The sequence below is a fragment of the Lonchura striata genome, chromosome 4 (genome assembly GCF_046129695.1).
Source record: "Lonchura striata isolate bLonStr1 chromosome 4, bLonStr1.mat, whole genome shotgun sequence".
Lineage (NCBI taxonomy): Eukaryota > Metazoa > Chordata > Aves > Passeriformes > Estrildidae > Lonchura > Lonchura striata.
The window spans coordinates 46,972,870-46,994,968 of NC_134606.1; the positions used below are offsets into that span (position 1 = coordinate 46,972,870).

The 22,099-nt window shown below is 40.6% G+C and overlaps 1 protein-coding gene across 1 annotated transcript; it reads right to left on the reverse strand.

The window, feature by feature from the left end:
- Positions 1–1,645: 1,645 nt before the first annotated feature.
- On the reverse strand, positions 1,646–15,708 carry CYP2U1 (cytochrome P450 family 2 subfamily U member 1). The gene is made up of 5 exons (XM_021525520.2): positions 15,270–15,708; positions 9,480–10,112; positions 6,162–6,323; positions 5,006–5,173; positions 1,646–4,593 (listed from the first exon to the last, which is right to left on the reverse strand). The coding sequence occupies exons 1-5, from the start codon at positions 15,706–15,708 to the stop codon at positions 4,415–4,417; spliced, it is 1,581 nt and encodes a 526-aa protein (XP_021381195.1). The 3' UTR covers positions 1,646–4,414.
- Positions 15,709–22,099: the final 6,391 nt, after the last annotated feature.

The window sequence follows — 22,099 nt, forward strand, 5'->3', positions numbered from 1 at the left end:
TGCGCTAGTGCCCGTCCTTTGCCTCAGAGGTCACCGCGCTGCCCTCCGCGCTCGCCTTCCCGCTGCCGCCCTCCATGCTCACAGAATCCCTGTATCAGTGAGCTTGGAAAGACCTCCGAGACCAAACACCACCATGTCGACTGAACCACGGCCAAAGTGGCACATCCAGTCTTCCACTAAACACCTCCAGGGACGGTGACTCCACCACCTCCCTGGGCAGCTCATTCCAGTATCAAATCACCCTCTCTGTGAACACGGTGATCAACCCAAACCTCTCCCGGCACAGCTTAAGGCTGTGTCCTCTTATCCTGTCACCGGTTTGAATGGGAGAAGAGGTCTACCCCCATTTGGCTACACCCTCCTGTAGTTGTAGAGAGCGATAAGGTCTCCCCTCAGCCCCCTTTCCCCAGGGCTAGACAACGCCAGATCCCTCAGCCGCTCCTCACGGGACCCGTGTTCCAGACCCTTCCCCAGCCTCTTTCCCTTCTCTGGACACCCTCCACCTCCTCACTGTTCTTCCTATCCACATCATTAGAAGCTGTTTCTCCACAACAAAAGTTTCCTGACTAGAAGGGAATGCTATTTCCAGGCTAGCACAAGATACATAATAAAAAATATAATAAAAAAAACCAAGAAAAATTATTCCATTATAAACACTAACAGCTGAATCATATCGGATGCAGACTGCCCTGATTTCCATCTAATTAATTTATCACCAGAAAGACCTGCACTTCAGTAGTAGCTGACAACACAGCAATTACTACTTGAGTCAGCACCAGGGTAAACATTAAGCAGATTGTTTTATCCGACTAAAGTAAGTGTTGTATTCTCATATGTATGCACTTTGTACCACAAACCTACTGCAAAAAAATTCACCTGGATTAGGCAGGAGCAGGAGGTGGCTGTGGAAACAGCTTCATCCAAAGACTCACCCTTAATGATCTTTGTGTATACAAATGACAGCAGAATGGTAATTTCCCTTAATTTCCCCTAAAAAAAGCCAACCAAACAAAAAATAGCAGTATGCCAAGTAACCTGCAACCTAACTCCAGGGCATAAGACACAAGATTTCCACCCACAGCTCTTGTTGCTGAGTGCCCAGCTCCTGGTTAACACCAGTGCTAATGTCCACCCCCTCCCCACAAACACTTTAGCTGGCTCCAGCTCAGCCCTCTGCTCTTCCATAGGGAAGGATCTCCCACTTTCCCCTGAGGCCCCTTGGGTGCTCTTTGCCTTCCCCCGCAGGCTCCCCCTTGGGCACCCCTTTCCCTCTCTGCCCTCTGTCTCCCTCGATGCCAGGAGTCAAAAAAAAATTACACCTCAACTTCTGCCCAGGTTTTCTTTCCTGCAGACTGCAAACCTCCTACTGCTGACAATTCATTTGCTCTTTTACCTCCCTCATCTCCTACCATTCCCTCTTCTATTCTGGATAACTGTTTTTAAAAAAACCTCTTTCTGTCATTTGATCATAACATGCCTGGCAATGTTATTTTCCCAATTTCACTTTGTTTCCCCACCTCCTTCACTCCTCATCCAAAGCATTTTTAACATTTTCTCACTCAGAAGCTTATTCTGCAAGATGTAAGATGCCAAACACCACAAGTTTAGTCAGTAAGTGGAACTCATTGAAATAACTATGCAAAGCTGTGAAACACTTACTTGGGAATTACTTTATTCAAAATAAAAACACATTGAAGCAAAGTAATTTTAGAAATAAAGATATTTGCAGCATTCAGAAACAGTCACCCACTTATCTGAGCATACATTTTTTCAACGAGGCATTTAAGATGCTTCCTCTGCTAAAAAAAGGAGAAGGGAAGGATACATTTACAAAAACAAACCAACTTTGCTACCACTCTTTACAGTTTGCCAAAGATGGCAACACACTTTGAAAACCACAGATTTTGCTGCTTCCGTGCTATTGTTTAGCTACTTTTATGGTGTCCTGTGAAAATTTCAATGCACCTGGAAGGTATGAAAGGCAGGTCTTTATTGTCATTTCCAACAGCATCATGTATTCTTGCACACCTTGACATGGTTGGAACCTCCAATCAGTAGTTTTAGCCTGTCACACATTGAAGCATTTGATTACATATATAACCAAAAAACACATTTTCAAAGTATAATTTGTAGAAGGCTAATTCTCAAAGGATAGTTTTCAAATGTGACATTTTAAACTAAACTCAGCAGGCAAAACAAGCACAAATATGTACAGTTTCACATTCCAGGGGATTATGTGAATTGTATCTTCTTTGGAATCTGTAAAAAAAATACTAAAGTGCTTTTCAAATGCGTCCTCATTGATTAAAAGGACGGGTATATTGTACAAATGATCAGTTGCACACCAACATCATTATGTTGTTTAAAGAGGCATTTCAACAAAAAGATAAATATTATCAGCACTTAATTTTAGCTTCTCAATTAAGCATAATTTTAGGATTTCCAGACAAAAATCCCAACTCTACAGAATCTATTTATTAATTGGAAAATACAAAATTAAATAAAATAAAGTGCTTAATTCTCCAGTACTGTCTGGTTTAAGAGCAAGTTCACTGTCATTGTTACCAAACTCAACTTTTTATTGTACTTAATTTTCAAAAACTTCATACCAAAAAACCAAACCCACAAGCCTATATAGCCCAAAGTTAACCTAATTAGAGAACTGAAAGTTCTCACACAAACAGTGGATACCTGGCCAACCAAATACATAATTCAAAAATTAAGGCACTCTGTTATTCAAAGCAGGTAACAGAAAACCTTAATTTAAATACAAAATAACTATCTTGCAGTCTTTGTTAGGCACTACCTGGCTTTTAAAACTTCAGTGTTAAAATTGACAAAACCAGACATTAATGTAAAGCTGAGAAGTTGTCTCTTCTTTTACAATTTGGGTTTTGTTTCTGCTATGGAATACCCAATTCTAAATTACATTGAAATTCACATTCCAGTCTTGTAAACTTGACATTAGGAGGGCTCCGGGTCCCACTCTAGATCTCCAGTGAGGGAAAAAAATCTTTTTAGAAGAGTATATGAGAACTTAATTCACGTGATATGAAATTCTGATTGATCAAAAGGAGTGTAAAGAGATTAAAGAATGATTAAGAACAACTATTTAAAGATTAGTTGTTACATAGTCCCCCAAAAGATGACTTTCCATGTCTGAAGTATAGGGCAAGACCGAGTGCCCTGCTCTGAAACAATCACCATGAGGTTTCCTTGGCAGCTGGTTTGACAGTGGTTAAGAGCACTAACACTCTGCATGTGAAAAAAGTACTGACACACTAATGCTGTCTGAACTACAGATACTTTTACTCTATATGGAGAATAATAAAGAGAGAGTCATTATATTCAAACCTCAAGTTTGTCAGCTTATTCCTGTTCCATGGTAAATGTATAAGCAGTACCTGTACTGCTGTAGTGATGCCATATTTGAAGACTCCAGTTCCCAAAGCCAGAGGTTGTGGCAGTACTGTCCACACTGCCTGTGGATGAAAAACCTGAGCACCAGCCTCAACTTCAGGACTACACATGGAGTGTTTTCCCCAGTGAGCAGCTGCTGGTCCCGTCCAGCCTGCAGCCACTGCTGCCATGAGGTAAACAATAAATGCCAAGAGGCAGCAAGATGTCTTGAATATGTTTGGCACTGGAAGATCAGAGTTCTGCTGTTTCTTGTTAGAGAATTCTGCTTTAGTTTGTATCTGAGATAAAACATCTGCATCCCGATACTGCACACCCATTACGTGCTGAGAATATGGCATATTCAAGGATTCATTTGGCTTCAAATCCTGGCTTTTCCAACTTGGTACCTGCTTTTTTACAGTGAGCCCTGAATCTCAAGGATATTTGGATCCAATCTACTACATCTATAAGTTAGTTGCAAAAAAGAATCCTCCAAGGTTAAAAGTAATGTCATTTGGTAATTTCCAAAAAGCATAAGTAATTATTTAAGCTCAGTTATAATCTTTCTTTTCACAGAAAATGCTAACAATTCATTAACACTTTTAATATTATATTATGTGTTTCACTCCTTTGGTAAATGAAATGTTTATGTGTTGCTTTCACAATTTTTTACAATTACTTTTTGCCAGAACAGTAACAAATGTTTTGGACCATTCTCCCATAATCAACATTTGACAAACTGACCATAATCAACAGAGTAAGCCCACCAAGTTTGAGTATCAAATTAAAAACTATGCTGTCAGTTAATTTGTGGAATGCAACAGCTGACAGAAAAAAAAAAATCTTCTTTCCAGAAGGCTAAATGGATCATTCTCACTGACTATGAAAACTATGCAGTTTGGGTTATTTTCTGGAAAGAAAGTAACAAAATAAGCTGGAAATAATAATATTAAAAAAAAAAAAGCTGTATTTTAAAAGTGCAGTATTTCTTTGCTTAATCTCTTTTGACACTGTATCATTTCTTCAAAGCTATTATGTTGAATGGACATGGAGCTAACGTTAGACCAAACCTTCCCTCCATAGATGGTTTTGCAGCATTTTCAGGGTACATAAAGGTAAAACTTTGCATAAGACTTGAAAAAATCAAGAACAGCTCCATTTTTGCCAACTGCTCGCCCATGCACACACGTTTACCTAAAGAACAGTTAGAAGAGAGGTATTACTGGCTTTATACAGTTGACCAATTTGTTAACACACATGTAATTCCTGTGCTACCTTAGTCCAAAAAAGGCTCAAACTACTGTTAAGCTATGACCTCTGAAGCTCTGGCCTCCTGTATTTGAGTCTAAGCATTGCTCAGCTGTACTAGTTCATATTAACAATATTTACATCCACAGCAAAAGCAGTATTAAAGGACAATTCATAATTTCTGCCTGGAGACTAGCTCTTTAGGAACCCAAACCATTTTTCAAGCCACCAACTGTAATAATAAATCTACTTATATAATTGGTCCTATGTGCAACTTTTACATCTCACCCCCAAGGCCCTACACTTGAAACACCACCACCCACTCACCCAGCTAATGACTCCATGTAGATTATCTTACCCATTCCAAAAGGAATGAATGACTCTTTCTTTATCAGCTGGCCATTTTCATCCAGAAATCTTGATGGCTGAAATTCATCTGGCTTCTCCCAGATGTTAGGATCTCTGTGTACTGACCACAGGTTGGGCACAATCACACTACCCTTAGGAATTGTATATCCCTGCAGCACTTTAAAAAAAAGCAGAGACAGTAATGTGACAAGTTGCTAGAAGAAAACATGGGAAAAATAGCAGTAAAAAGACAACAAGAGGATGTCACAAAAAATTATATCTATCCCTAGCTGTGGGCTGCAAATGTAGCAAAAGCTGAAGGCAAAGGTGATCTCTGCTACCCTGCTTGAGTCAGAATCAAACAAGCCTGAGCAGCTGGAAAGACACCAAGTTTTACCATCAGCTTCTGCACAGGGCAGGAAGCAGCAGTTGTCAGAAATGCACTCTGCAGCACCCAAATACTGTGACCCACTTTCCTCCTGCTCCTGTGCTGTCCCAGAGCCCCACCGCAGTCAAAGGATGGATTTTGAACTGTTGTGACTCAATGGTTTTGAAATTACTAGTCTCGTTTCAGCTGGTTGCACCTCACTCTCCTGCAAATCAAAACATTTAGAAAAGCAGATCAATTCAGTAATAGGTTTAAAAGTAGAGTATTGCTCTCTCACACTGACTTTGGCCAGTGCTCAGCTATGTTTATAAAAACACACAGATGAGCTGGAAGGCAATATTTCTTAATGTTTTCTGTATATGTGGAGGTCAGTAGTATAAGCCTTTAGCAAACCAATTACTCTAAACTGATGTTTTCAGACCTCTGTGTCAGAATGCCAAGAACAGCTCCGCAGTTTCAGGTACAAAGGTGGAGTCTCAGCTGCCAGCTATGACTTAGCACACTAGTCAATACAAGCTGACCCCCAGAGAAAAAAATCACTCAAGATTAGAAAAACTGCTGGATGTCAGGTCAGACATGCTGCTTACATAGAGAACTATGTCAAGGCCTCCTGCTCCCTATAAAGAGCACTTTACATATTTGTTTTACAGGTTTAATACATAAATGAGGTCTCTGTAAATTATCACTAGATGTCCCATCAGATCTTCAGATGAATCCCTAGATGTCCCATCAGATCCCAGAGGAAATGCTATAGTAACAAGTCTCTAGGAATGCTTACCAGCAGTTTCTGAGGCCATTCGAGGAATAGAAAGGGGAACAACTGCAGTCATCCTCTGCACTTCCATAATGGTTGCCTCTGTGAAGGGCATTTGAGCCTTGTGAGCAAGAGAGGGAACTTTGTCACGTCCTAGAACTGCTTCAATTTCTGCATGAACTTTTTCTATTCAAAGGGAGCAAGAAAAATAAAGAAGTCAAAAGACATATAATGTGAGAAGACATTTCAATTTCATCTGACTGTGCTTGCTTAACTGTTTACATAGATTTCTCAAAAATTACTTCAAGATGTGATTCCTAGCTGAAATAGCTATGCCAACATTAGCCTTAGGAACAGACTCAGCTAAGAAGAAAATAGCCAAGCACAATCTTGACAACAGTCAAGAGTAAAGCTACTGAGCTGACAGACATTGCTAGCACTTCAGTATTGGAAAAGTACAGGTCAAGTTCTGTTGCTACTCCAAACTCATAATCTTATTTTGGTAGTTTAATTATGCATTAACTTGGATGATGAAAACATCAAGCTTCTGCTTTGCAATTAAGAACTTGAACTTAAGAGTGTGCCTGAGCATGAAGAGATGGGAAAGTTTTTCATGCAGTTGCTTTAGATACTTCATTCTGGAGCAGGAATTCTGGTGCTGTTACTGCAAGCATTGAAGCCATTTAACTTGTTCTTGCCATTTCCTACTTTCTATTCACAGAGCCTAAACTCAGCTATTTCCCCCAAAGGCAGGAACAGATGCTCCTTTCCCAGACAGCCCTTATGCAAAGTCAACAAAGTTAATGAGATTATCAACTTTCTCATTCATTGGGAGCAAAAAAAAATCAAATTATTTGCTTGCCCCTTTCATTTTACTAAAGGCTCAGCATACAAGTAATTCTCTTCACAGAGGTTTCCAAGATTCAGGATTTGCTTCACCTATGTACATACAGGATGATGTTCCTTTTCTTGCAGGTAACTTGCAATCTGGCTACACCAAAAAAGATATTCTTGAAAAAGGAGACCTCTACATTAACCTTTATTCAAAAATAATAGAAGTCAGTTTTCATTTTTTACCCTTTATGTCCTGCATACTTTGTGGTTGTTCCGCTTGCCTTTTCCAACCAGGCTGTTGATACTCTGAGTTTTTGTTCTTTTCTCTCCTTAGCAGTGATACAAGATTAAATAAAAGCTCAATGCAAAAAAAACCTGTCCCGGTTTCCCGAGCAGCATCCCCAAGTGCTGCCTGAACTGTATCTAAGGAGCCGCTGCTGCCATCTACTGGGTTTGCCCCAGAAGAAAAGCTCATGCATGAGGAACATCAAAAACCACAAAAAATACAGCAAGAGATGTGCTGACAGAGCGGCTCTCCAGTACCTCCTTTGTGGGGGTTTGCTACTTTCATTAGGGACATATCATAGCCCTCTATTCAGGCATGTATCTTCACAGTAATCTAAACAAAAAAATTTTCAATAGATTAAACACAAAAAATTAATGAGACTGTCTCATACCAAATGTCACACCAGTGCTTTATCCCGAATAACTCATTTGTTCAGAATTTCTAAAAATAGAAGGAACTATATAGGCAGCAGTCAAACTTCTCCTCACATTACCAGCTGCAAAATATAAACTCCAGCAGTCTCTGCAACAGCATGTTATTTGAACTGTTACACAACTTTTCATATATTTAAAAATCTCAATGATCTTCAGAAATCAAAGACCAAAACAAAGTCGGGGAACAGAACAAACCAAATACTCCCCATGGCTTCACTATACTGTCCATCCACATTATTCTCTATTTCTGTGTAAAAAGCAAAACCATTCTCCAAAGAGAAAAATACTTATTTTTCCTCTGATAGCCCTTAGTTTTCTTTCCAAGACTGCAAGCAACTTTTGCTACTTATAAGGGATACACAATGCAGGTATTTTCTCTAGGGAGGAAATACGTTTAAGAGAAATGTATTACCAGGAATAAAAAAAAAGGGCCCATACATAGCTCCAAGGCATTCAGGATACTGAGCATATTTAGATTACTTGACAAGAACCAGAGCATAAGAGGATATCAGAGATAGGTAATAAAACTGTTAGAGACCAGCAGAAAAGTGAAAATTGACTAGCACATAGACATACAGTACCAGGCAGAAGGAAAAAAGTTTAAAAAACCAAACACAAATCTCTTCTAGATTCCATCTGTGTAATTTAGAATGCATCTAATCCATGTAACTGTATATCAAGTCAGGCAGTGAAAACACACAACATTAAAACAGAAGAACATGCCTATGGCAATAAAACTTGACATTTGTTCCCAGTGAACTCTCTCCCATGTACTGAACTGGTGACCTGTTTTGCAGTTTGGTTGACTTTATGCAATAAACTATGATCTTGACCTATTTAAAGAGATTTTTCCAAACAGATCCAACTCAGGGTAGATGAGACTACTACCAGTCATGACCCACTTAGTTCTGAAAAATTCCAAAACCAGAGATTTTTTTAACTCTCAGGGCAATCGGTGTAACTCCTTTGCCATGGTGACAGGGCAATTTATTTTCCTAGTATCTGATCAGAATTTTCTTATTGTAGGTTGTTTCCATTGGTTCCCTTCCCTCCGCTGCACACCTCAGGGGAGACTGCCTCCATCTTCTTAACATCTTTTGATCAGACAGTTGTAGGTAGCATAAGGTTTTACCACAGTGATCCTTCCCTAACACTGAACAAGACCAATTTGTTCTGCCTGTTTTTGTCCCCTCCATCCTTCATCATCAGCAACCCACCCGACTGCCTGCCCTAAGCACTCAAGACTGACAGGGAGAGGCCCTCTAACCACACTGGCAGCTGGTGCTGTGCATTTGTGCAAGTCCAGTTTGCTTAAGCTATCTCTGATTTGATCTTCCTCTAGAGCAGGTAGTGTTCTACTTCCCCAGACCCTGCTGCCAGGCTCAAGAACCTCCCTGCTCAGGGAGCTATAAAAGCAGACCTCAGCACTATGGTCTTCACACATCTTCTATCACTGCTACATACCTGGAATGTCATAACTGCCAAAGTTTTTCAAACATGCTGAAGTTCCCGGAATTGCTTGGGAAAAATAAAGTTGTCCCAAACCAGAAGAAACTCACAGATTAAAGGGCCATTTAACACTTATATATACCATTAACCCAGAAAATCATCATGGAACAGCAGGATAAGAGATGCCCGATTACATACCAGCCTTTCAAATCATACATACAACACGAACCATTGGCCCTCCAAATGATTTCTTCACTGTCACTGCCTGCTTCTGTTTCCAAGCATTCATCTAGAGCTTTACAGTCTGGAATAAATCACCTAGAATAAAAGTAATCTTACCTTGTACTTCAGGGTAAAGAGACATGTAGAGCAGGCACCACAGCAGTGTGTTGGAAGTAGTATCTGTGCCCGCGATGAAGAGATCACCGATGATAAAAAACAGGTAATCATCATTAAAACTGCTCTCCTTGTTGTTCTTCTCTTCTTCTGCATGGATGAAGTACATATCAATGAAGTCCCTGGGATTTGCTGCATCCAGCGTATCCCTGTGCTGGGCAATTATTCTCTTCAGAAAAGCAGTAATGTCTAACTCAGTTTGCCGAAGCTCCCGGAAAGGCCCAAAGGGAAGGTAGTAGAGCCAAGGGCAGATGTTGACCAGGACCATGTAGCTGTTCACGCTCAGCTCCAGAGCGCGGGCCATGTTCTTCAGCATCGTCTTGAACTCATCATCCTCGTAGTTAAAACGCTTGCCAAAAGCCATGGAACAGATAACATTGGACACCGCATTGCGAATGATTGGGAAGGGATTAAATGAATCCTTTCCATGCTTCAGCATTTCCTCCTTTACAAAGTTCAGCTCTTCTATGATTTTAGGCTCTAAGCTGTGTCTCCCTACTCCAAAATGACGCAGCGTTGAGAGAGAGAATTTCCTTTGTTGCTTCCAGACAGGGCCATAAGGTGCAAAAATAATACCTGAAAGAAAAAGGGAGAGACTGAAACCAAAATGCCCAGCTTTCAATTAGAAATAGTTAGCTATGCCTGCAACCCAAGAGCCAGAAGAGAAGGAAATGATGCATAGCAAATCTCTCTCAAGCACCTGGTCTAGGAGCTAAAGGGAAAACACAAGGTTCCTTATTATAGCTTTTGGAAATCCTGTCCCTCCTTTTCCTCATCACTGAAATGAATATTCAAGTTACAGCACTAGTTTCATTAGACTTTGCAAGACATAAATAGATGGAGAAGAGGGAACAGTTTGTCTGGGATATATGTTAGATACAGCCTTTTCTCCCAATGTCCTGAGACATGAACTTCTTTAGCAACAGAAGACATTAAAACACAAACTGATTTGTATTCCCCCACTTCGTGTTATACAAACTTCTCAATACTTTTTGCAAGTGTGTCTATTACAAGTGAGCTTTAGCTTTAAGTTACAATAAAAATACAGGATACTCGCACTGTAAGAAAATTGGGAAGGTGAAGACAGGTTCAGAAACACTCGGCAAAACCCTGCCTGATATGCATCTCAACAGTTTTGATGCCCCTAGGCACTTGTTCTGCATGATTATGTCATTATGAAACACCATTTAAATTAAATCCCTATTACTCACTTTCAAACAGAAACATCTCTTATGTTGAATTAAAAGACCACACCAAAGACACCACAGGGTAACAAATACACAACCTGCAATTTCTAATGTACTCCATGGTTAACCTGAGAAAGTTTAGTCATCAAACATGATCTAGTTCTGGATTTTTTTTCTTCTAGTAAAATGACACCATTTTTTGTTTCCAGGAAAAAAAAAAAAGTTACTTTGTTAAAGCAACATCCATTCTTCAGTCAACTGCAAACCTTAAAATTGAATTTAAAAGGAGAAATGGCCATAAGAAAATAGAAGTAGTACATAAGTACTAAAAGATGCACCACGTTTCAATATTTAACATTACTTACATTTTTATTACAAATGAACATTTCTATTAATGTTCCTAGCTCTTAATGCTAAAAGAATACAAACACATGACCTAGCTTAAAACGTCCTAAACAGCATTAGGAAGAGTCAGGACAAGCTCAGAAACAGCTGAATTTCATCTTTGCATGAAGACATTCCTCAGGCAATCTATTCAAATGCCCACTTCCTGGCCCTTCAAAAAACAGAACCGAAACTTCCCAGATTCCCTCTCTCAAGTGTTTTCTGTTAGCACTGGTGTCCTCAAGTAGGTTAAGTGAAAAAACAGGAGTATTTGGGGCTGAATTTGGCCAAGAACCAAGAACCCTGGGTTTCCACAGTTTGTGGCTGGGTTGCAAAAGAAACATGGATTTCTTGGAACAAAACAAAGTTATCACTATTTCTATCCTGCAACAAATATCTCCAAAACAGGCTATGCTTCCACAGTCTCTTCCCTTTTTTTTTTTTTTTTTTTTGGTTAGGAAAATTAGTTTTAGGATCCAAATACTTTCATAAAAGAAAACAGATGTATTGTCTTGAATGTAAAAGAGACTTGCCTAGGCCCACAGAAAAGCTAACACCAACAACAAACCTCGCCACACGCAGTGAGCCTCTCCAGCAGTCCTGCAGAGAGCATGGGTGTTTTCTGATGTCCCTTAGCCCCAGACTGCTGCAGAATACTGACAACTGATTTGTAAATTGGGAAAGAATTACACAGAAGACAGATTAAGGAAGAAGGAAAGCATAAAGACAGAATAACAGAGGTAACTCTCAACTGCATCCCTACCAAGCTACAATAATGGAATAGTCCTTTGTTAATTTCAAAGAAAATCTGCCGGCCCTAAAAAGCCAAGTTACTCAGCACAGACATCTCTACTCTTAAAAAAACCCAAACAACAAAATTAACCTCCCCTGTAAACAAATTAATGCAAAGCAAAACAAAACAAACAGCAAAAAAAAAACAAACCTAAAGGACATAAAATAATAAATTCTGAAGCAACAATAACCAGGATTTCATGCTCACTACAGAGGCCTAATCTCTACGAGCTGTTAATGAAACCCTTTCAATGCAACCAACAAACTCACAAAACCAGAGAGTTCATTTTATTCCCCCTTTTTACACAAAAAAAAAAAAAAAAAATCAAATCCTCACAAGAAGCAAAGGCTTACTTAATCCTCCATCCCCTTTTTTACAGCTAGCTCAAGTGCTGCTACAATACTGGGAACATGCATAAACACAGCACTCATGACATTTAATAACATTCTACTTCTGTATTGTCAGATGTCCACATGTGGATGGATATGTACAGTGGCAGACAACCACTCTGACTCCATGTACTCTACAGATTCAGTCTTTGCTACCTCTCGTAGCTTTAGAATACAAAAAACTAAAACACTAAAATTAGACCACAAAAATATCTGGTTTTCCCCAGTCTACTACTTCTCTTTCTGCAGACATATGTGATAATTAATTAAGAATTAAGAATTGATACTACCTTCTCCCTGAAGTTATGGCACTTTCTATGTAGCCAAGAAGGCCTCCCTCACTTACTAATCAAGTTGCTGAAATGTAGTGTTTGACATTTGTGATACTTCTACCTGCTCTCCCCAGGCACAATTATTTTCTTTGCATCTTACATGCAACAGAACCACACAGCTGAGATAAGCCCCTCTTTCTTCCATACCATACCTAGCAGGGCAGCTCAAGGTAAAGACAAAACTATACCAGCAAATGTAGCTTAGAAGAAAGTATCTCTGTAAGCTCATACCACAATAGCTCACTTACAGAATGAAGGAACCCAAAGAACCCAAGGACATGCAGGAACCCAAAATGGACACTAAACCTCCCAGAGCTGTAGTACCCAAATTGTGAATGGTAGATCTGAAGTTACCCATCATCCTGTCTTTATTGTTTCTTTTCCTAGCACATACTAACATAACTGCTGCTGTCCCTACCTGCAGAAATATCTCAGCCACAAACTCCTGAAATTATCTCCCAAACCAATCTTAAGAGGCCTCCAGTTTGAGTGTTGTAACCCATCTGTCACCCCCACGAACCACAGATGAAAAAAGCAACACTCGTTAGCACAAACTCAGCATCGCAGAGGCTCAGTCATCTCCTCTTGCCACCACTAAACCCAAGGCAGCACAGGGACAGCATCTGCCACTTCCACTGGCATTTGGAGAACCAGCTTGCAGGGGGCAGTGACCCCACTGCCCATTTTCACCCTTTGTGTACTCAGAAGACATCATCACCCTTGTGGTTCGCTGTACAATACTCCTACATCTGTGGCAATCCAGCATGCGCTAACACGAGCACTATGGAACAGCTGGGGATGCTGTATGGACTGCTGGGCAGCCTGATGCTGTAGTCCTCATGCCCAAGCACAGCTATGGTGACCTTACAGATAAAACCAAGCCCAGAGCAACACAATGTCCCTGCCACAGTGCAACACAGCCAGGCACTGTCCCTGGGCTTGCTTGTAGCATGCTTTGGCCATGGACAACAGGTTCCTGGTACATCCAACTCTTCTGGAGCACCCACTGGTGGAAGCTGCAAACTGTCCTGGCTCCTCTTTGGTTCACCATATTCTAAAAGGTCTGACAGAGAACAAGAAACATATGACATTCACGACATTCAAGGGAAAAGAAATCTACTATGGGTCTGAATATTAGGTTTTACAGCACTGGTAAAATTATTTAACTCCTCTTCCCCTTTCCTTCACCAGTTCTTGCTGAAGTACTGTACCTAAAAATACTCACACATGATAACAACATGCCAGTAAGATCTGTCTTGGAACAATATCATTAAACCAACACAAAACATCATTTGTTTTTTTTATTCTTTAAACAGACTTCAGCAATGGTACCAGATAGCATTTTAATAAACAAGACCTAACCCACTCACTTTCTTTACTAGGGCAATTCTGAAATAGGAAAAAAAAAAAGGAAAATAAAAACAGATAAATGTTTCATGCACTTAAAAACCAGATTTCCCTAACCTTGGAAAAAATAAAAAATAGGTAAGTTTCATAGCAAGCCAGCACACTAACAAGCCTTCTGTTGTCCACCTCCTAAACTGAAAAAGGGTTAAGTATACTTTCCTAAACACTGAGATCAGTAATGACCTAAAAACTAAACATGAAGAAATTCTACCTGCAGTAATGTCAGCATGTGTTTAAACCCTTCATGCCATTTTTCTGCAAAAGCTAGTAACTTTCCTTTGGACTCTTAAAAAAAAAGTAAAGGACAACCAAACCCAAACATGCTCAGTAAGTTCTGACAAGCAGAATAACGCACTTGCAAATATCTCAGCAACAGTAGCCTGCACAGAGGCAGTGCAGGACCACACAGCCATGGGACTCCACAGAAGCCTGATCTCTGCCACCGCTACCTTGGTAAGAACTGGGGAATTGCTCAGTACCACTGCCCAAATACTCGAAATTTCTTCCCTCCCACAGCCAAAATCAGAAAGCTCCCAGGTGACAGACCAGACGTGTCTTAAACCCCTGCACGAATGCCAGTCACGGAAACAACGAGGTTGGAAAAGACCTCTGAGATTGATTCCAACTTATGACTGAACCAACATGTCAACGGGACCATGGCACTGAGTGCCACGTCCAGCCCTTCCATAAACACCATCCGTCACGGTGATTCCACCGTCCCCCTGGGCAGTTCATTCCACTGTCAAACCACCCTTTCTGTGAAGGAATTCCTCCTAATGCCCAGCTTAAACTTCCCCTGGTGCAACTTGAGGCCATTTCCTCTTGTCCTATCCCTTATTACCCAGGAGACCAACCCGCCCTGGCTACAAGCCTTTTTCAGGCAGTTGGGGAGAGAGATAAGGCCTCCCCTGAGCCTCCTCTTCTCCAGTCTAAACCACCCCAGCAGCTCCTCAGTCCCTTGGCCGTGCACAGAGCTAAAGGGATCAGGCACTTCAGTCACCCAGAGATGCTCTGCGGTGCACGGCTCAAGCACCGCCAACTTCGCGGGGATGCTGCACCTCAAGGCAGGGCGAGCTTCTCTCTGTCAGCAGCAGGGCGAGGGACGTACGCGAGGAGGAAAAGGCAGGTAAATAGCTCAGTCCGCAATCCGTGGGAATTATTTAGAAATTTCGGCAGAGCAGCCACGGTCCCGAGCAGCCCCCGCTCCGCAGCATCACCGCGGCAGCTCCGCGGGCGCTTACCCTTGTGGTGGGTGATCATGAGGACGATGGGCACGGAGGGCCGGTCGCTGAACACCTCCGCCTTCTGCACCAGCGCCTCCCGCACCGCGCCGAAGGTGTTGAGGATGATGAATGGGCGGCTGCCCACGAAGAGCCGGAAGATGCTGCCGTACATCTTGGTGAGGCCGGTGAGGAAGACGTGGGGCGAGAAGGCGGGGGAGAGCCGGTCGCCCTTCACATCCACCGCCCACCTGCGCAGCAGCGGAGGCGGCAGAAGGGCGAAGGCGAAGTTGCCCACGAGCGGCCAGGGCGCGGGGCCCGGCGGCAGCCCCGACAGCGCCCGCGGCCGCCGCCGCAGCAGCCAGTAGCAGCCGAGCCAGCACAGGGCCGCCAGCAGCAGCTCGGTGGCCGTGGGCGGCCGCAGCAGCCACGCCCGAGCTTCCGCGGCCGTCCCCGCCATCTCCGCGGGCGGCGGGAGCGGCGGGAGCGGCGGCCTCGGCCCGCCGCGGGCGCGTAGCGGTTTAAGATGGCGGGGGCGGGCGGGAGGCGCGGCCGGCGGCGCCCTGACCCCGGCCCGCCGCCTGTGGGCGGGGAGCGGGGCCGGCCCCACACCGCCCGCGCCGGCCCGGCCCGGCAGAGCCGCGTCCCCCCCAGAACTCGTTTTAAGGGTAACTTCCCCCTCCCTCTAGTAAACACCTTAGTGCACTTATTCCAGCTGATCAGCAGTATAAAATTTAACCCCTAGAGAGGTACATTGACTTGGAAAAAATGCCACTGTCTGGTTTTCCCAATAATTTGCTGCAGCACCAGTGTGTTTAGTAAATGATCTATATGCCTTCACTAACACAGAAAAGTATTCACGTTTTGCCCACAGTCCTCCTCCTTTAAAGTAACCCCCAAAAAACAAAAACAAAAACAAGAACAGAAACAAGGGAGCTTGTCCATTAAAAAGGGTGTTGCTAAACAAACTTTTTTTTAAACAGTTGAACATTCAGTAAAGATAGTGACAAGTTGCTCATAAAATAATGGCTGAACTGTATTAAAAAGGTTTTATTGGAATTATACAGAAGTTACAGCAATTTCAGAAATACATAAAGCTTTAAATGGCCAAGGTCAGTTTTCATCTGAGCAATTAAGGCAACTGTCTTTTTAATCTAAACAACAAGTGGAATTTCACCAGCCATGGATTGAACAAAAGAGAAAGACTAAGAACAGACTTGGACTGGCAGAATAGAATACAGCTTTCATTTTGTCCATATTCGGCAGAAATTCAGCAGATAATTACAATGTATACAAATAAAATGCATCTATTAGAAAAAATATATAAAAACAGATGAAAATTTAGCTGAACTAAAGGTATTTCATATCTGAGTCTCCAGAAAAGTTTGTGGTGTATTGTGAAAATAAGAAGCTAAGGTATTCAGCACAGCTGAAACACATTACTGTTTTTGCCTGTTTTCTGTGTACAAGAGTAATCTAGCCTCACTTCCTTCAGTCTAGTCAAGAAGCTGAACTAGATTTAAAAAATGCCTTCCTTCCCTATGTATGCAGCTGGAAGTTTGGTTTCAGTGGCATATGGCCAATTCTAGGCTGTCCAGATATTAAACTGCACATTAATTTTGATAGAAAATGTGATTAATTTCAAAACTTTAAGTGATAAAATATAACTTTTCCTCTAACATATCGGTACATAAGTGGATATTTCAAGTTAAAATAACAGCTGTTGCAACATTAAAATCAGTTTCTGCAATTTAAATTAGAACCAAATAACCTCTTTTAAAAATATGAAATTAACAGTAAAACATATCAGGTACTTGACTAATATTCTGCATACCCCTAATAACTACATATACAAGCTTTAGCACTACAGTCCTTTCCTTGTAAATCCTTCCTATTCAGTCCTAGCATCAGTGTAATAAAAACCACACCTCCTTTAATTCTGCACTTAAGGAAAAACCGTTCTTCAAACTCTCTTACCCCTGAGGAATCAAAACCATATGGTGACACTTTTAACGGGTCAAAATATAGCTCCATGCAACAAGCAAACAAAAATCCCCACTAGAGTAAAGACTACCAGGAAAAAAAAACAAAACCAAAAACAAAACACATCTAAAATAGAATACTTCAAAGGAACTAATTTTTCTTTAAAGATAACCAAGTTACAGAGTTAAGGCCCAAGCAGAAGCATTGGAAGTTTAACACAGTAAACTCACAAAAGCAACGTAACATTCTTTGCTCAAACTTAATCTTTGAATCCTGTCAATGCTTAGGACTGTTGACCAGCTGTTCTACACAGCTGCTTAGTTAGCACCCATTCTCTTCAAGTATGGGCTGTAGTTTTATATGCTTTATTTGAGCTTGCAGGCAACTTTTGGATTTTTACTTCCACAGGCACTTTATTAATAAGAAACACTCTCCTTGTCAAAACCACATTTAAAATATTTGAAAGTTCTGAGCTGCACTAGTGCACTGAAACATGTTTCTGTAACACAGCAGCTAAAGCTAAAAAAACTCAGTTTTGGCCAAGTGCATGTCACATGCTCATAAATGTGTTTTTGCAGAACATTGAAACATGCAGCCATTTGCCTCTTAACAGTTCTGTAAATATTGCACTTTTTTTTGTAAATTAAAAAAAATATATAATCCATTTTCTCTGAAGCATCTAGTAATTAAAGTAGGAAAATGATATTTCAATGTGGCTTAGCACTATTACAGATTACTTTGTTCAATCTTTGGCTTTTCCAAGGGTCCTACTATAAAAGCAGGCACAGAGACAAGTAGGACAACAATCCAAACTATTGTTACTAGACTACCCACCTTCAGACAACACCACCCCCACCCCACCCCCCCCAGCCCTGGTTTTATCCTAGATGGTGCACTTATTTCTGCATTAAATTAAGTTATTCTACACATGGAATATTCTTTGCACTGAAATTCCATAAAATAGATCTTTGAGAACCCCATTTACTTCCTGAAGTGCTGGGTGGAAGTGATTAAAGAGAATTTATTCTAGTATATGAAGGATAATCACTTAGGGCACAACCATTTCAGAGCAGAGGGATGTGCTGCAGTGCCACCGGTGCACCTGGGCATGGCACCCGCTCTGCACCTTCATGTGTCCAGGTGAATTAAGGGCATCATGCTCATTGAAGAGCTGACTACAGCAGGATTGCCATAGCTGTCACAGGCAGATACTTTCACAACTGTAAGCTCACAAGTAAGGGGCCTTTAATAAGAACTAAAGGCTCGGTATTCTCTGTGGATAGAAAGTGTAGGTACTGCTGCCCAGAAATGCTTCTTGGAAAGATCTGGAAGTGCACTGTCCATTTTATGCAATAAAATCACAACCAAAGGGAGGGGGACAGCAACAGTAACTTCTGCAACAGAAGGCACAAGACATTTTTTCGTCTTAAGAAAGAGTTGCTTGTGAAGCTTTCAAACAAAGCTAGAAAATTACTTTGTTGTTTCACAATCTAAGCAATCTAGTTTAAGGTTCCTTCACATGTTTTTGTAATGTCATACTGTGAACTGCCTTGACAATTACCTTGTTTCACTTCACCTCTTTAAATACCTATATGGTCATGTCCATCACAACTTGTTTGGGATTTTTAAAGTTTCAACAAAATATACACCTACACTGCATAATCAAGTGTCCTCCTAACACAGCTTTGTCCATTTCACATCCTCTCCCTCTATCTCCAAGGCTTTAACAGTGATGATGAAGACAGAGAATTATTTTATTTCAACTACCAGCCTGTCCCTTAATCCTACCTATTGAAATTCTTAGATTTTAGACTGAGTTTCAGAAGATTAGCTATCCTAAATGTATGAAAATTAAGAATTGGACATGTGATTTAGAACAATATACACTCCTACTGTTTTCCTACATTAAAATACAATTTTTTACCATTTTTATATAAAACAGAAATAGAAAAGCATTGTATTTATATAAAAAGCATTTGGAACAGGCTTAAAATGTAGAGAAATTTTATTTTATTCAAAGGTGTCAACAACAGCTTTCCTTAGTGTTCATGTGTAATAAGAGAATACCAGCTCTTTATAATATTTGAGATCATTAGCACCATAAATGGATATAAAGTTTTTGTTTTTTAAAGATGTGGGTGGTTATGTAAATAGTCCAGCTGTATTCATTAGTACACAGGTTGACAATAAAATCTCAACTTGTATGTGTCAAGTAAACCACACAGGACAATTTCTTCAACATGTTTTACCAAATTCACATTTGACAGTGAAGTGATCATGACAGACAGCACCTCTGGAGAGAAAAGCTACAAGATGCTCCCATTATTGCTTTTTTAAAAGTACAGCTAGTGCAATAGTTGCTTTGGATTTTTTTAACACAATGAATAGATTGCAACACAAATCACAACTCTAGCTCTAGTACCTCTTGCGTGTACACAGCAAACTGTAACACTCAGTTACCTGACAAAGTATCAGTTATACAGTGTCATCCTGAAAGTTTTACAACATAAAAGCCAACTCTTGCTAATTGTGAAGAATTTATATGAAAATGGCACCAAATTTGCAAAGATCAGTAGACACTACAGCACCAAAGGTTTCTCAGTTTGTTACTGTAGTAGTCTGCTGCATGGTGTTTGCAGAACTGGACCCTGAAGCTAAAGAACATCCTATGAGCTTCTTACCATGCGTGCATTACAGCATTCTTATATTACCTTGGAGGGTCCCTCACCAGCCAGCATCTTTTCTTGCCTAGTTTTTCCAAGGTTGGATATACAGCTCCAATTGACATAAAGAGCTATGGATACCCAGGATCCAACCTAGGAGAAGTCACACAAGAAAAGCTGTCAGCTGACAAGGATGAAACCACGTTGCAGCCAAAGTGAGGTCCTGTGCTGTTTTTAGGGAAGTCTTGAGAGTTTTCAAAGTCACATGGAAAACATGAGAACCACAGCCACCAAACCATTATTTCTGCTTTTACTTTCAGGTTCCTTGGTATAACCCTGACCTCAAAAGCTAGCAGAACCTTTTTCACATCTCACACATGCTCTCCTAAATCACGAAAATAAACGCAAACAAATGGGCTAAACATTTAAGATGATTCCTGAGGGAAAAGAAGTACATCCTACCACGTTAGGTTTTGAAACTTGAAATTATTTTCAAGTAGTAATTGTGCAAGGATGTGTCTGATAAGAATGCCTTTGGCTTTAGGGTTAATTATGAAGCCTTCTCAAATGTAAATCCTACTCTTCTGTATTGAGCCATTTAGAAAATACAATTAGTAGAAGCAGAGGTAGACAGGAGTGTAAAGCAGCACAGGCTTCAGCGTAAGCAGCATTTTGAGTGGCAACAAACTGAAACAAGTGGAATGCAAACCTAGTTTTTACAGAAGTAACAAAGCACTGCTAAGTTACTCAAAATGTAAGAGGGGTTGGAGTTCAGTAATATATTTTAAGGTTCATACACAAACACTTCAATGACAGAGGTAAAAGTAAGCAGGGAGATAAATTTCCATTTGGTATTCTCAGCACACTTGCCATCTTTAATGAAAAAAAATTTAGAAAGCAAACAGTGCTGCTCATCTTAAATGCAACTCACACCTGAAGTAATACCCAATTGTATGCTCTGTTGAATTGGAATACAGCTCTCTGATGACTGGTTTTACAGAAATCTGCCTTTTCAGCCCCATTATAGCTTTGACGTTTAAGTGACCTTCACTTTTTAGCTATTGCCAGCTTTAGTACTGCACTGTCAGTCCAAAAGAAGCTCAAAAGGACAGGTACAGAATCCAATATTGCTTATGCCAGAAAAACCCTTTCCACATCCATGTGCCTGTGTGATGCCTGACCCCAACTGCTCGAGATGCTTTTATTTCAGACTAACTTCTGACCACTTTTTCTCTTAATTAAAAAAAACCCACAAGTCATCTTCAAACATATCTTTCAAAAATACTTTGTGAAAACTGAACTCAATTGGCACAAAGGAGATTCTTCTGTAGTAATTCTTTGCAGTGTCACAAATGCTAACCTCCTAAAGACCTATTATGCTGAGAGAAAATGCAAGAGCTAACATTATTTTTTAGGCACAGCTTGGAAGAAGACTATTTCTCCTAGAAGAAACCCATGTACATACACCTTACAGGCAGCAAGTAAAGGACAAAAACACTCACTCCTCATCCAGCAGAAGGACTGGGTCAACCACTACAGAATCATTTTAAAAAGTGCAGACATTAATTATAATAGTGTAATAAAGCATCATTTTTCAACTATAGTACAGATAAGACTGCATGTAACATGCAGCCAATATAATTTTAATTCAAAAAGTCACACACTGCTCATCCCAGCAGGAAGCAGTTGGCCCTCTCCTCCTACCTAGTTTGCATCTTAAAGGTTAGCATAGAGCCAAGAGCCCCAGAAAAACAGCTAGCTATTTGCTCAACTCCAAGTTTTTTGCAATTAAAAAGTTTTCATTGAAAAACAAGTCAAACCTTTGTGGGTTTTTAATCACTGATTTACAGTGTTTCATATACATGTTAGAGACCACACAGTATTGTTACTTCATCTTTAAAAATCATTCAGGCACTGAGTGTTTAGTTAGGAAAGATGAGTTCAGAACTGGAAAGTTTCCTTGCAATACATGAGCTGCCTGTATCCAGCCTCACAATCTTATGTGCTGCTGTCTAGGTTAATAAGATTTAATCATATGGTTAAATCCATGGAAACTGAAGCCAACTGGAAAAAAAAACTGCATTGTGTTTTAAGCATTGCAGCACTTCATTCTTGTTTTAGAAACTATTAGTGACAGCTTGTAGGAACAACTTATAAAAGACTGCTAATAATATTTAAGTACTTTAATCTCCAAGCATTTCTCAC

Coding starts and splice junctions, on each gene's coding strand:
- CYP2U1 (XM_021525520.2), bottom strand. CDS start 15,708: ATGGCGGGGACGGCCGCGGAAGCTCGGGCGTGGCTGCTGCGGCCGCCC. Junction 5,174..6,161: donor AATGGCCTCAGAAACTGCTG/GTAAGCATTCCT, acceptor TTTTTTTTAAAG/TGCTGCAGGGATATACAATT. Junction 4,594..5,005: donor ATTCATTCCTTTTGGAATGG/GTAAGATAATCT, acceptor ACTGTTCTTTAG/GTAAACGTGTGTGCATGGGC.